Source organism: Aphidius gifuensis, linkage group LG3 (assembly GCF_014905175.1).
Source record: "Aphidius gifuensis isolate YNYX2018 linkage group LG3, ASM1490517v1, whole genome shotgun sequence".
Classification (NCBI taxonomy): Eukaryota; Metazoa; Arthropoda; class Insecta; order Hymenoptera; family Braconidae; genus Aphidius; species Aphidius gifuensis.
In genome coordinates this window covers 16,644,565-16,659,174 of record NC_057790.1, presented here as the reverse complement: position 1 = coordinate 16,659,174, position 14,610 = coordinate 16,644,565, and the positions used below count along the sequence as shown (strand labels likewise).

General features: G+C 28.7%; 3 protein-coding genes across 6 annotated transcripts; 2 read left to right on the top strand and 1 right to left on the bottom strand.

Annotated features, from left to right (window-relative positions):
- Positions 1 to 3,765: 3,765 nt before the first annotated feature.
- LOC122852168 (SAP domain-containing ribonucleoprotein) lies at positions 3,766 to 6,645 on the top strand. The gene is made up of 6 exons (XM_044151798.1): positions 3,766 to 4,016; positions 4,307 to 4,403; positions 4,491 to 4,552; positions 4,632 to 5,006; positions 5,087 to 5,158; positions 5,234 to 6,645. Exons 1-6 carry the CDS (start codon positions 3,966 to 3,968, stop codon positions 5,336 to 5,338), a joined length of 762 nt encoding a protein of 253 aa, XP_044007733.1. The 5' UTR covers positions 3,766 to 3,965; the 3' UTR covers positions 5,339 to 6,645.
- On the bottom strand, positions 6,175 to 10,425 carry LOC122852167 (tyrosine-protein phosphatase corkscrew). Of its 2 annotated transcripts, none has more exons than XM_044151796.1 (9): positions 10,206 to 10,425; positions 8,553 to 9,033; positions 8,374 to 8,486; positions 8,021 to 8,292; positions 7,864 to 7,943; positions 7,423 to 7,782; positions 7,124 to 7,349; positions 6,893 to 7,044; positions 6,175 to 6,826 (listed from the first exon to the last, which is right to left on the bottom strand). In XM_044151796.1, exons 1-9 carry the CDS (start codon positions 10,217 to 10,219, stop codon positions 6,749 to 6,751), a joined length of 1,776 nt encoding a protein of 591 aa, XP_044007731.1. In that variant the 5' UTR covers positions 10,220 to 10,425; the 3' UTR covers positions 6,175 to 6,748. The 2 variants fall into 2 exon arrangements, with proteins under 2 accessions (XP_044007731.1, XP_044007732.1); XM_044151797.1 differs by lacking the exon at positions 10,206 to 10,425 and adding an exon at positions 9,736 to 9,953 and having other exon boundaries at positions 6,710 to 6,826.
- On the top strand, positions 10,336 to 14,085 carry LOC122852166 (leucine-zipper-like transcriptional regulator 1). Of its 3 annotated transcripts, none has more exons than XM_044151794.1 (4): positions 10,336 to 10,430; positions 10,859 to 11,017; positions 11,093 to 13,148; positions 13,232 to 14,040. In XM_044151794.1, exons 2-4 carry the CDS (start codon positions 10,911 to 10,913, stop codon positions 13,349 to 13,351), a joined length of 2,283 nt encoding a protein of 760 aa, XP_044007729.1. In that variant the 5' UTR covers positions 10,336 to 10,430; positions 10,859 to 10,910; the 3' UTR covers positions 13,352 to 14,040. The 3 variants fall into 3 exon arrangements, with proteins under 3 accessions (XP_044007729.1, XP_044007727.1, XP_044007728.1); XM_044151792.1 differs by lacking the exon at positions 10,336 to 10,430 and adding an exon at positions 10,588 to 10,766 and having other exon boundaries at positions 13,232 to 14,085; XM_044151793.1 differs by lacking the exon at positions 10,336 to 10,430 and adding an exon at positions 10,588 to 10,796.
- The last annotated feature ends 525 nt before the right edge of the window (positions 14,086 to 14,610 follow it).

The following is a 14,610-nucleotide window of genomic DNA, read 5'->3' as shown; positions in this document are numbered from 1 at the left end:
TAGCTTCTTTTGATACGTCTTTTGATACTTTTATAACTGATCCATCCAAATTCTCTAATACCACTTCAACTTTTTTTTTTAAATCCCTGATTCCTTTTTCAATCATCTTTTCAGCTTTCCATGTGGCCCTATATACAGCAATATGACCATTTACAACTGTCTCTTCAAGATCACGAAAAAACGCTGGAGCGGCTATATGATATTTAAATGAAGAAAAATAATATTTATTAATTTTTTAGCTAAGTCTCACTTTATTCTTATTATTAAAAGATGTATTTAATTTAATTTTAATAAAACAACTTTCTCTTATTTTTTCTTTTTACTATTTGCTTTTTACTAAAAACATAAAAAGGCCTGAAAAGTTTTGTGCTTATACATATTACAACTTACCAGGTATTTGATTAAATGATTGAATCACCACTTGGACGCAAATAAACCAGCAGATTATACTTCTCATGTTGTCTGAAATAAGTTTTTTTTTCTTGAATCAATATTAATTATTTAAAGTAAACAATTTTATAAAAATATCTAAATAAAACATTTTAAAATTGTGAAAATATTTACAACATATTTAATTTTCATTTATAATAATAGAGATGGACTTACAATAAGTTAATTTAATTAATCCTCAAAGACAACACTAAGTATATACAGGTTCAACGTTGTGATTCAAACTGTCGAACTCGAATAAAATTAATAAAGTAATAACCCCTAGTTTCTGTGCCTTGATACCTTGGATATGTTAATGTATACAAATATATTTATTAAATAGTCATATTACAATGTGATAAGCCGCAAAAAAATAAGAAAGAATCACGGAGATCACTCGTGCGAGCCCCTTGAATGTTTACGAATGAATATAGAATATTTCATAAACAATAAGGACAAACTTCATATTGATACTCATATATATTTTATAAAATTTTTATGATTTTATTTTTTATACAGATAAAATTTGATATATTGTCAATAAAAGAATATGTTTTTTGGAGGACGCATTGCTTTGCAATTTACTTGAAGTCATTTACAGCATATGTAGTTTTCAGTTTATTAATATTAAAATGATATAGACAGTGCACTGATAGGCAAAATTAACTGTATCACTTTCCGGGTGGATCATATATTTTGGTAATTCTTAGTACTTCAATGGTCAATCAATGGTTCTATATAATCACGAAGTAATTGTATTGATGCTGCTCGTTCACTTCTGGCAAGTACAATGCAAGCTTTTTCTTGTTGCTGGTGATACAGAATTAACACTTCTATGTCTCCAATTATTTATATTACTAATTTTAAAACGAATGAATTGATCATTAAATAAAAAAAAAAAATTAACAATAAATATTAATTGACTTATGAAGAATTTAAAAGACGATTTAATGGTGATTTGAGAATAGATTTACGTTTATAATCTTGATATTTTTAGCTTGGTAGAAAAACTAGACAACTTGTTGAACATAAGTGTAGTACTTTATCAACATGTCTAATTATTGATAATCATTAAATTATATATTAATTTATTTTCAATTTTACTTTTTTTTATTTCAATTAATAATTATTAATCAGTAATGTTTATTGTTAAAAAATAATTTCTCCGTAAAATTTCGGAAAAACTCCGTAAAACTCCGGAAATACTCCCTAAAATTGCGGAAATTCTCCGTAAATTTCCGGAAAGCTGCGTATTGCTCCGATATTGGCCCACTAAAATCTTTTGGCCGTTTATTTTCTTTCATTATACACAGGACTTCGAGTATTTTGGTATTGCTACGGATTTCTCGTAATATTTTCTGAATTTTTTCGAAGTGAGCCGATTCCGGAATAATCCGAAGCAATTTGGAACAATTCGAAGCAATTTGGAATAATCCGGAGTAATACAGAGTAATTCGGAATAATTCGGAGTAATTCGGAGTAATTTGGAGCAATCCCGGAGAAATATTTCCACCAGGGCCAAATTTCAATTATTTTAAAACAAAAAAAAAAAAAAAATGAAAATAAAAACTGAATACTAGTTGTAGTGTGTTAGTTGAAAAAAAAATTACCTCCTATTCCCTGACAGCGTTCGATAAATTGTAACCCTTGTAAAGTTTTATTGGTTACTATTTTTATTTTATTTTATTTTATTTTATTAACCATGGTTACTATTTTTAAGGTTGCATCATTACTTGGGTATAGTTATTTGCGATTCATGTGATCACTAGTTCACCCCTGCTATGTATGCCTATACCCCTGCTTCACTCTATAAATAAAATAATATTATTAATAATTATTGATAATAAATATCTAAAAATTAATTTACTCTCTATTTTAATTGACTTGAAGAATTTTAAGTTTTCCCAAAAAATTAGAGTTTCAACTTTAGTATGAATTTTTCAAGTTTACGTGTAGCACCACTGAGATAGTGAGTCTTATCTAATACTGATTGGCCTTCAAGGAAACGATCTAATAATATTTGAAAATGAATTTGTTTACTTATAATTATAATTGTAATTACAAATATAATTCATCAAATTACCAATGATTTCTTCTTGTTGTAGTTTAGATTCTTCCGATTTTTCAGCAGCAACTTCAAGTTTTTCAGGAGCAACTTCAAGTGTTTGAGCAGCAGGTTCAATTGCTTCAGAAAACCCCTTTTCACCCCCAGCTCTGTCAGTTCCTGTTAAAAAAAATATAAATAAATTATTTTTGAATTATGATAAATGAAATTTTCTGAATAAAACACACCGAATCAAACCCAGTCTGTTCCATAAGTGTTTTACGTTTGAAAACATTACCACTTGCTACAATAAGTCCAGCGACATATTGGGTATACCATTTAAGAAAAATTATTCTTTTGCAGCCATAATATAACGTCGTGAACATATATTCAGATAGATGATTCATATCAACTATTAAAACAATGATTAATAATAAGAAATCAATTCTTATTTAATAAATATTGCTATTTTTGCATTATAATTTATAAAATCACAAACCGTATTTATTGGACGCGACGTATAACATTAAATTCACGAATTATTTTTCTGGTATTTCCTTGAAGAATTCCAAATGATACATTTTTACCATTCATAATAATAAAACCAAATTTATTTGGTGATAATACTGTTAATGCTGTATGTAATGCCCTAGTAGAAATATTTCTCCGCCATTACTCTGGCTTTCTTCGGCATTTCTCCGTTTTTTGCCCAATTCCGGAGAAATTACTCCGCCATGCGATTGATAGCGGAGAAATTACTCTGCCATGAAATTGATGCCGGAGTAATTTCTCCGGCATGACATCAATGACGGGAAAATTTCTCCGGCATAAGATCAATGTTGAAAAAATTATTCTGGAATAAAGTCCGTAACCGAAACTTCGCTTCACTTTTTTCTTAATGCGCTTCTAACTGTGCATGCGTAAAAATAAATCAGAAGAATAATAAATAAGGAAGCATCTATTGTTTGAATGTATATAGGCTTCAACGTAATGAATAAATTTATGAGTTATACCTGTGTTCTTAACGATTAAATTTTGCATGTCTGGTGAATTTTCAAGAACTTTAATGATATCATATTTCATATGAAATATTTTTTTTATTTGAAAATTTAAAATATTCATGTTTTCCTATTATAACAAGAACACTAGACCTGACTAGACCGCATTTTTTACCCCTCCCTGGACCATCGTCTTTTTTCGCCTGCTGTCATCTTGCGGCTATTTCGTTTAACTGACCTCTTTTTTACCAACAGGTATTTCGAGTATATGTTTTTTTTTTTTGTTGACGCCGGCCAACACAGGCCAACAAAAACCGGATTAATATTTCATACACATCAATAAATTTCAGCATTTTACTCTAAAATAAGCACATTCTTTTTTGCAAATAAAATAATAATACGTGGTATCAGAATACATTTATTTCTGAAGTGGTATGTTATTTGAGATAGATTAAATAATTATATAAATAATTTAATAAATAAATAAACATATAATGGCTGATTCATCTTATGAAAAAGGACTCAGTGAACTATCCAAAATGAAGGTAAACTTTAATATATTTTTCATATTTGTATAACTTAAAGTGTGTCGATCCATAAACTCTAACCTCATATCGAAATATAATTCATAATTTCTATGTTTTTTTTTTTAATAAATCCAATATTTTGAGCACGTTGACATTGAAAAAAAAAAATAGAAAACAAAAAACTTTTAACCTTAAAAAAACAACTTGAACATAATTGATTGATTGTTTTTTTAAACTAATAATTCAGTCAGTTTGTAGGTATTTATTATAATTTATAAACTCAATATGACGTGTCTTTTAATAAACAGGTGGCTGATTTAAAGGTAGAGCTAAAACAACGTAATCTACCAACAACTGGAAATAAAAATGAACTCGTTGAACGACTCCAACTTGCTATCCAAGGAGGTAAAATGTCATCAATATTTTTATGTTTATTATTTATTACTTAACATTAACATACAGTTACAAGTAAAATATTTTATTATCCCCTAGACTCTGCACTTTCTTTGGATGAAACAAATGATGAAATATTAGATGATGATGCTGTCCTTGAAGTAAGAATAAAAAACAAAAATTATAAAAATATTATACATTGTTTATACTAATTGTAAATAAATTATTTTCTACTTTAAGGATGAAGAAATTGAAGAGTTATCAAGTAAGCCAGACTCACAGGATATTGGTGAAAAACGTAAATTATCAATTGATGATACAGCTCCTGTTGCTGCTAAAAAAATAATACTCAACAGAAATTCAGTTATTGAAGAATTTAAAGTTGATGAAGTTAAGAAAAATGATGAAAATTCAAAAGACGGTAGTGAATCATCTCAGCCAGATAAAAAAGTAATTAAATTATCTGAGCTAGGTGTCAAGGAACGTCTTGAAATGAGAGCTAGAAAATTTGGTGTTACATTAAATGATACAGCTAAAAAAGAAGCAAGATCTGCTAGATTTAATTTAAATAACAAAACAAATGAAAAATCTGCAGCTTCTGTCAAAACACCAGTGGTAAAATTATTTAATTATTACTTGTCATTGTTTATTTATTTTTTTTTATGAAAAATAATTTATGTAATTATTAATTTTAGCATACGTCATATGAAGTTTTAAAAAAAAGAGCAGAAAGATTTGGTACAAGTGCGTCAACAGTAATGGAAAAGGTAATTAAAAATTTACTAATTAAAAATGAAAAAAAAATTTCTGAGTATTAATATTTGATGATTATTTTTCTTCAGGTTGAATTAGATGAAAAAATACAAAAACGAAAAGCAAGATTTGGTGAAGTTAAGCCACTACCAGCTCAAAAACCTTTTCAAAGTAGAGTTAAAATTGTCAAATGATACTCTATTATGTATACCAAAGGTCCAGTAATTTAAATTACAGTCAAAAAACAAACAAAAAGAGGATCATTGTAGTGTAAATTTTGCACAATAATGAAAATTTAAAAAAATAAATAAATAAACATTTTTGGTCTATTTAAATAAAATGGTCGTGCATGGTTATATTGTAGATTGTTAATAAAACAATTAACAACAATAACAACTACAATTAATACGCAAAAAATTAATTTTTATTATTTACTAAAATTAATCAGGCTTTCATAAATATGTATAGAAACAAGAATAGATCCATTTGACCAAAATATTATTATTATTTTGTCTTCTTATTGTGAATTGATAATTATATTTCTTAAAATAAAAAAATGTAATCTCTTAAGGTAAAATTAATTTGTTCATTTAAATTAGATTAAAAATATTTTACGAAATAAAATTGGAAAAAATTTAAAATAAATTTTTCAAAGTTAAATTAAAAAATTCATCGTTAAAATTTAAACACTTTTTTTCAGACAATTATTAACTTGAGAGATTTATAAAAAAACTAAATTTTAAGACATTTATCACATATATTTTGTCATTTAATTTATATTGTATCGATCATTTTAGTTAAGCAGTTGCTTTTTTTTGATAATAAATGATATAATATTTAAAATATACGAAATAATCATTATTTAAACAATTTTTTCCATATAAATAGATAAAATTTAATACACAATGTGAATTAGAAGAGAAAAAAAAAAGAGAACAGTTATTGTAATACTAAAATACAACGTTGACTGTTAATAGCTCAATTATTATTTTTTTTTTTTTTCGAGGAACAATTATACACTAAAGTGGCAGGTGACTACTTGCATTTATTTTTATAATCATTGAATAAGCACAAAAAAATTTTCATTTTATGGAATCAATGTCATATAAATTTTTCTTTCACTATTTTTAATTATTATAAAAGAAGAAACTATTATTCAACTTGATTTTTTTTCCTCAATTATTTAATATTTTAAATCAATTTTCCATTCATATCATTTCAGAAAATTGTACCAGACATTTTAAGAATTTTTTCTTTTCCTTAAACATTAAGGAGTACCAGGAGTACAATTTATATAACACATTTTTCTATGCTCCAAAGTTTTATATTCATTCAACTTTAATTATTAATATTATTTCTTTTATATTTTTTTTTTGTCTTTTTTTTTTGTTTTATTTATTTTTCTTCGCTAAAGCATTTAAACACGCATTATAGAATAGAATAAACGAAGAAACGTCAATCAGAGCCTGCTCCATAGTGTAATGTAAAACTTGAAAATTTTTATAATTAATAAATCAATTAAAAAACTACTTGGGCCTTAAATTAACAACTTGCGTAGGAAGAGTATAATTATTTGACGTTGTAAGTGTTGGCGTTGCAACAAATTATGAAGATTCATTTAAAGAATTTGTCTCACTCTTGTAACGTATGTTTGTATACTCATGGCCAAGTTGAAGTGATTTCTAAAATGATAAACATAAATGTTTATTCAATGCTTGTCATATTGCATAACGAATTAATTTACATACCTGTTTAGCTAGTCTTCGCTGTTTCTCAGTCTCAATATAATGCAGAACAGCGAGATAAACAAATTTATACTGTGCTTCAGTTTGCACCATTCCTGAACGTTGAGATCTGACTGTCTGAATTGTTCGTTGAATATCAATTTCACACTCCAATCCTACGTTCAATATAAATTATTAGTTTTTTTTCTTCATAAAAGTTATTATGATTATGTCATTTAATATAAATTCTATTACCATGTTGTTTTATTTGATCCAAGATCATATCAATGACGATAAATGTGCCAGTTCTTCCAATACCTGCACTACAATGAACTAAAATTGGTCCAACAGCAGTTGGTGCTTGTCCATTTGATGCTGATGAACTCAGTAAAGCAGCGATAGACTCTTGTCTTGCATTTACATCATGTAAAAAATTTAAAACACAACCTGGATCTGAAGGCACACCATGATCTGGCCATGCCTGAAATATTAAAATAATAATTAATTTTTTAATTAATATAAATAATATAAATATGTAATTTAATTATATTTACCTGAAAGTGAAAATGATAAATTTTACGTGGTTCTGAAAATTGTGGTTTATTGCCTTGAAGTAAAAATTCACGTAATGTATAATCAGCTGTTGATGAACGTGCAAGTGCACTAACTTTCCATTCACTACCATATTCAGCTGTTTCTCCTTCTTCAGGCCAATAACGAGCACATTTATTCTTTCCACGTTCAATTTCTTTAGTGGTCATGACAATAACTTGAGTATTTTCTTGATAAACCATATGCCAAAAATCTTGAATTGTATTTATTAAACATCCTTGAGTTGCAATATAACACTTGTTGAATATACAAGTATCACCATTTGCAGTTATACGAGTGCACGAGCCTTCACCTTCTTCATTCTATAAATTATTATAATAATTATTCATTATTACTTATAGCAAAAAAATAAAATGAAATAAAAACAATTAGTTTGTACTTACTTTAATATAATTTGCATTGATATAATCAGCCCCTGGGATATTTGGATCGACATCCTTGAGTTTAACTCTCGTATGATCAACTGAAATAAACATGAAGTTTTATGATAAATTTTTTTACTATGATATAATTAATTAATAAATAATTTAATCAACTTACAGGGAAGAATATTTTTATAACGATTTTTCGCTCGACATTCTGGCCTTAATCCTTCTTTTCTTGAAAATAAATGTCGACATTCACGTTGTTGAAGAGATTCAAATTCTTCCCAAAAACCAGCTTTTCCTTTAGCACGTCCAGCTCCACTTTCAGTGGAATCCAATCCACCATTCCAACATGTCCAGCTATTTGAACATCCATTCTCTTTATGCAATTGTCTCACTCGACTTTCAATGCCACTTGCATTTATTCTCGTTGCATTAAATGGTTGTCTGAATTTTATAAATAAATTTAATAAATAAACAAAAAAAAAAGTAATGATAATATTGTATTGATTTCTATAAATTATTTACCTAAGATGAACAACACTGCCACTTGTTTCAACCATTGGATTACGTTTATAGTGCTCAATAAGATCACTCAAACTATCAAATTTTTCACCACCTCCTACATCATACTTGTTGTCCTGTTAGTAAATAAATAAATAAATAAAACTTTATGATAATTAGTTACATTAAGTAGTTGTAAATACCTGTGATCGAATCATAACGTGAGTAACACGATCGTCTGTTCTCACTGATAAAACAAAATCACCTGGTTTACTTTGTGATTCTCGTACTAAAAATGAACCATTTTTACCACGTTCAAGCATCAATCGTTCAGCTTCTTTTGCTGACAAATGACCATGAAACCACCTTTCTGTTGTTGGATCCGCACAATTAAGTGGATATTTTAATTCAATAACTTCACCATTTTTTTCTTTCAATTGTCCACCATTTTCCATATAAAATTGTACAAGCTCAGACAATGTTGCAAACTTTTCACCACCATAAAGATCATAAAAATCACCCGTATTTTGTATTTTAATATGAGTCACTTCGCTATTTCGTCTAACAGAGAGCGTAAAATCACCAGGATTTGATGAACTTGGACGAGCTAAAAAAGAACTGTCATATCCCCGTTCCATTAATAAACGTTCAGCTTCAATTCCAGTTATGTTTGGATGGAACCATCTGTAATTATAAATTTTATTGGAATTTAATTTAGGCCAATCATTGTAGAGCTAAGAATAGTTATTGATTTTTTATTATATATTTTAAACTTATTTGTTTTTTAAATTGGAAAATGTAGTAATCAATATTTTCGAAATGTTTTTAATTTAAATTTATGATTCCTGATGATTCATGATTAATCATCATTTAAACTCAGTAATTTTATAAAAACTTTACTAGAGTTTTCATTAAAAACTTTATCACATTTTAAACTAGTTTATATTTTTCATCTCAAATCAAGTATTTCGAAAAAAATATTTAAAAAATCAATTACAGAGAAGAAAATTTAATTATGATTTTAAAACATCACTTACTAATTAAAAAGAAACCTAAAATAAAACTAAATTAAAAATCACAATTTCAATTTATAACTATTACTAATTTAATATTATTTTTTATTTTATTAAATTGTAATTAGCGAGTAATGAAATCTTTCAATTAAAATACTAGTCTTTATCAATGTTTATAATCATTATTTATGATTTATTTTGACTGACACTTGAATTTAATAATAAACAAATAATGGACCCTTGATAACTCCATGTGACAAATAAAGAATTACTTATTAATTAATTCATAATTATTATAAAATTGTTGCAAGAATGATGACACGTCTGCCGCGCCCCATGATTAAAATGTTTTATTGACAAAGTCTGGACCTACCTTCCTCTTCAACCCTCCCAATCTACACTTTATTTTCTCTCTCACTCTTTACCTTGTATCAGTAAAAAATTGACGTGAGGTTGGTACGTTACCAAATAAGTTGGCTGTTTTTTTTTATTTACTTAAATAAATGTGGCATGACATGACAGGTTCCGTAAACGAAATTAGAAAACAAACGTTCTTTTGGCAGTATGATTGAAAGATGATGATGACAATAATCACAATAAAAATTAACGTATTCAAAAGTGACTCAGTTTGGGGGTTTTCCCGGTAGCTAAATTTTGATAACAATAGTTTTTTTTACTAATAAAAATTCATGATACAAACTTATAAATCTAACTTAAAGAAAAATTAATAATTCATCAAGTTTGATGATGAATTTTTGTTTATCAATTATGACATATACTTATGTCAATTATAAATTATTATAATAACAAAAAATAACAAAAAAAAAAAACACTTTTTCTTACCTGCGTGATGCCATTTCGTTATAACAACAATTACAACCACCTGACAATTAATAATAGTTGATAGTAATCTGGGGTGGAAACACAAGTACCGAGTATGATTTATTTTTTATTAAAAAAACTGAAAGGTTAACACAAAAGTAAAAAAAAAAATTACATTCAAAATAAAAAAAAAATAAAAATAAAATATGATGTGAATAAAAAGAGATACGTGCACAACAGTGATGGGTAATTAGACGATTTTTTGGGTATCATACAATTGTACTCGTATACTACGCAATACTACGTATACTCGTATGATAGTTGATAGTGCCCTCTTTTTATAATAAAATAGGTGCACTGTGCGCATCCCTACTCCCAGCAAGCATGTTTACACCAATTTACACGTGCAAGGGAGTAGGGACTCTAATTTTTGCAGCGGATATCTGTCAGCTGTCACGCATTGCTGTCATTTATCATTGATTGTTGTTTGTTATTGTTGTTTATTATTGTTGTCTTGTGAAACTAGGCTTATAACAACAAACCATAATCATGTTTGAAAATGAATAAAATATGAATTAAGAAGTACCAAAATTCTTTTGTTGTTAGATAGAAGTGATAGTTAATAACTGTTATGGCTCTTGTCGAAAACCGATGATTGATATTTTTTATTTCAGGGATAATGAAGTAGATTGAACGAAGATTAATCTGATATTGAAAAAAATAAAAATGGACAGTAATCCGACTGCAGAATGTTTAACCCTAGATTTTGGTCCATTTGAGACTGTTCATCGGTGGCAGAGGATGCCAGAATGTGATGAATTTGTTGGGGCACGGTGAGTTCATTGATTACTATGGTGAAAAAAATAATTGGGCTACAGAATTATGATACAATTATTTGTTTTTTACAGACGTAGCAAACATACGGTTGTAGCCTACAAAGATGCAATCTATGTCTTTGGTGGAGATAATGGTAAACGAATGCTAAATGATCTTCTTCGTTTTGATGTAAAAGAAAAATCTTGGGGACGTGCATTTGCTACTGGAAGTCCTCCAGCTCCTCGTTATCATCATTCAGCAGTAATTCATGATTCTTCAATGTTTGTTTTCGGTGGTTATACTGGAGACATTCATTCAAACTCAAATCTAACAAATAAAAATGATCTTTTTGAGTATCGTTTTCAAAATGGTCAGTGGACTGAATGGAAATTTATTGGTAAAACTCCAGTTGCTCGTTCGGCTCATGGAGCTGCTGTTTATGATAATAAACTTTGGATATTTGCTGGCTATGATGGTAATGCACGACTCAATGATATGTGGACAATATCTTTACTACCTGGAGAGCTAAGAATTTGGGAAGAAGTTACACAGTCTGGTGATTGTCCACCAACATGTTGTAATTTTCCTGTAGCAGTTGCTCGTGAATCTATGTTTGTATTTAGTGGTCAAAGTGGAGCAAAAATTACAAATAGTTTATTTCAATTTCATTTTCGTGAAAAACGTTGGACAAGAATATCAACAGAGCATATATTACGTGGTGCACCACCTCCACCACCTCGTCGTTATGGTCACACCATGGTCAGTTTTGATCGACATCTTTATGTCTTTGGGGGAGCTGCTGATTCAACTCTGCCAAATGATCTTCATTGCTATGATCTTGATACACAAACGTGGAATATTATTAATCCTTGTTCTGAATCAGAAATACCATCTGGACGACTTTTTCATGCAGCAGCTGTTATTAGTGAAGCTATGTTTATATTTGGAGGTACTGTTGATAATAATATTCGTTCTGGTGAAACTTATCGTTTTCAATTTTCTTCTTATCCAAAATGTACACTTCATGATGATTTTGGAAGATTATTAAATTCAAAATTATTTTGTGATGTTGAGTTTGTTGTTGGTACAGAACCAATGGAAAAAAAAATTCCAGCACACATTGCACTTGTCGCAGCAAGATCACAATTTTTATCAGCAAAAATACGTCATGCTAGAGAAAAACGAACAAAACATTTCGAAAAAGTATTTGGTAGTGCTGATGTGCCAATCAAAGATTTACCATTGCTTGAAGTTCAATTGGCTGATGCAGTACCTGAAGCTTTTGAAATGGTATTGAATTACATATATACTGATAGAATTGATCCAACAAAAAGCATTGAAGATGCTGAACCAGGCAATAGAATTGTTCTTCTCATGATGGATGTTTATAGACTTGCTGTACAATTTAATATGAAACGACTTGAGCAGCTTTGCGTTCATTATCTTGAGGCAACAATTAATCATGCAAACGTCCTAGAAGCACTTCATAATGCAGCACATTTACAGCTTTATTTTATCAAGGAATTTTGTTTGAGCTTTGTGGTAAAAGATAGTAATTACAACCAAATTGTTATGAGTCAAGAGTTTGAAACATTAGATCAGCCTTTAATGGTAGAAATTATTCGACGAAGACAAATGCCACAAACACGTGGATTTTCAAAGCAATATGAATTACTTGGTACTGGTACAATACTCGAGCAAGATATGGAAATATTTTTAAAAAATGTTGGATCTGAATTTTGTGATATTACTTTGATGCTAGATGGTACGCCAATACCAGCCCACAAGGCAATACTTGCAGCACGATGTAGTTACTTTGAAGCAATGTTTCGTTCATTTATGCCAGAAAATAATACAGTTAATATTCAAATTGGTGAAATGATACCTTCTGCTGAATCATTTGCATCACTAATGAGATACATTTATTATGCTGATGTATCTATGCCACCAGAGGATTCACTTTATCTCTTTACAGCACCAGTTTTCTATGGTTTTACAAATAATCGACTTCAAGCATTTTGCAAACAAAATCTTGAAATGAATGTTACCTTTGAAAATGTTATACAAATATTAGAGGCTGCTGATAGAATGCAAGCTTGCGATATGAAGAAGTATGCTTTAAATCTCATTGTTCATCATTTTGGCAAGGTTAGTTGACAATTTATTTTTTTTAAATTGAATAAAAAGAAAAATACAAGTAAAAATTAACATATTTTATTGTGTTGTTAAAGGTGGCTAGACTTCCGCGACTCAAGCAACTCAGTCGGGATTTGCTGCTTGACATTATTGAAACTTTGGCTGATGAACATGGTGAGGTACGCACGTGCCAAGACATGTCAAGTGATTGCTAATGATTGCTAATGTCATTTGTGCTCGCTTGGTTCATAAAATATTCGAATACAACGTTCATCAATAATTCTGTTGATCGTATGAAAGATTTTATATTTATACTAGTCAAAAAAAAAAAAATTTATAATGACGGGGCTCATCCCGTGTGGAGGTGAATATTGCAAAGTTACTTCGGTTAGAGTGGGTATGAAAAAAAGAGAATTATTGATTGAACCAAGACCAGTCCATTTTTATTGAGATTGTCAAGATTTTGAAGGCTGGAATTGAAGCTGAAACATATATTGACGTTATCACATTGTCAGTGATAGAATAAGCTAGCTTGACATTGATAGAAATAAAAAAGTTTATAGAAACTTTGCCTCTTCAAAAAATTTCTAACGTACTCTGTTTAAAAATTATATAAAATATTGTATTCTCCTATTTAAAAAAGTACATGGTTGACGTTTGAAAACGTCTTTTAATTGGATTTATTAATCGAGTATATTAATTTCGCCTGTGCCCAAAAAATTTACGTAAACTATTGTATATTATTAACAAAATTTAAGTTGTGATAATTTGTTTATTGGGATGTGATCTGTTAACGTTCTCAATGACTAGAGTTAATTTAAATTCATGAAGTAACATATAGCATTGTTAACAAAAAATAATTTAGTACAGTTATTTAATAAAATGTCGATATAATTTTGTACATTAGAAGAATGTTTATAAATATATATATATATAAAATTTTAAATTAATTTTTACTTGACTATCATTTAATAATTTCGATTTTCCTTTTATCCCATGTCTCTTTTTATTTACAATTCTTATCGCTCTAGCGTCAAATACTGACATCACTTTTTCGTTAGATTTTTCGGAGTTCGAAATACCTTCTTTCTGTTTCTATTCTCCTTGTAACGTATTATACATTTTAGACACTGAATGTACCTGCTGCTGCACCACCACGACGACGACGATGATGATGAAGACACATGACACCGTGCTACTCCTCAAAGGGTTAAAAAAATCACTGAAAGTATTAGGAATACAGAATAGGGAATCGGTAAATTTTGTCTTTTGAATAGTTGATACATAAATGAGCATCCTAAGGAGGTATTTCATGTGGCATGCCTGTAAATGTCTTGTCTGGTATCTTACAATATAAGTATATCTATTTTTTTTATTGACAAAGGCACGTATGTTTTCTTCTAAAAGCGATCGCTAACTTATTTTAAATGATATTATTGTAACAACATCATCTCTTAACGTTATTACTTCAGTC

What these genes read in the sequence shown, in the direction of transcription:
- LOC122852168 (XM_044151798.1), top strand. Translation starts at nt 3,966, where the DNA reads ATGGCTGATTCATCTTATGAAAAAGGACTCAGTGAACTATCCAAAATG. An exon ending in CCAACTTGCTATCCAAGGAG is followed by an intron (nt 4,404 to 4,490) that starts GTAAAATGTCAT and finishes ATTATCCCCTAG; the next exon opens with ACTCTGCACTTTCTTTGGAT. An exon ending in ATGATGATGCTGTCCTTGAA is followed by an intron (nt 4,553 to 4,631) that starts GTAAGAATAAAA and finishes TTCTACTTTAAG; the next exon opens with GATGAAGAAATTGAAGAGTT.
- LOC122852167 (XM_044151796.1), bottom strand. An exon ending in GGCAGTGTTGTTCATCTTAG is followed by an intron (nt 8,293 to 8,373) that starts GTAAATAATTTA and finishes TATAAAATTCAG; the next exon opens with ACAACCATTTAATGCAACGA. An exon ending in TTTATCATTTTCACTTTCAG is followed by an intron (nt 7,350 to 7,422) that starts GTAAATATAATT and finishes TTAATATTTCAG; the next exon opens with GCATGGCCAGATCATGGTGT.
- LOC122852166 (XM_044151792.1), top strand. Translation starts at nt 10,911, where the DNA reads ATGGACAGTAATCCGACTGCAGAATGTTTAACCCTAGATTTTGGTCCA. An exon ending in GATGAATTTGTTGGGGCACG is followed by an intron (nt 11,018 to 11,092) that starts GTGAGTTCATTG and finishes TGTTTTTTACAG; the next exon opens with ACGTAGCAAACATACGGTTG. An exon ending in TTGTTCATCATTTTGGCAAG is followed by an intron (nt 13,149 to 13,231) that starts GTTAGTTGACAA and finishes GTGTTGTTAAAG; the next exon opens with GTGGCTAGACTTCCGCGACT.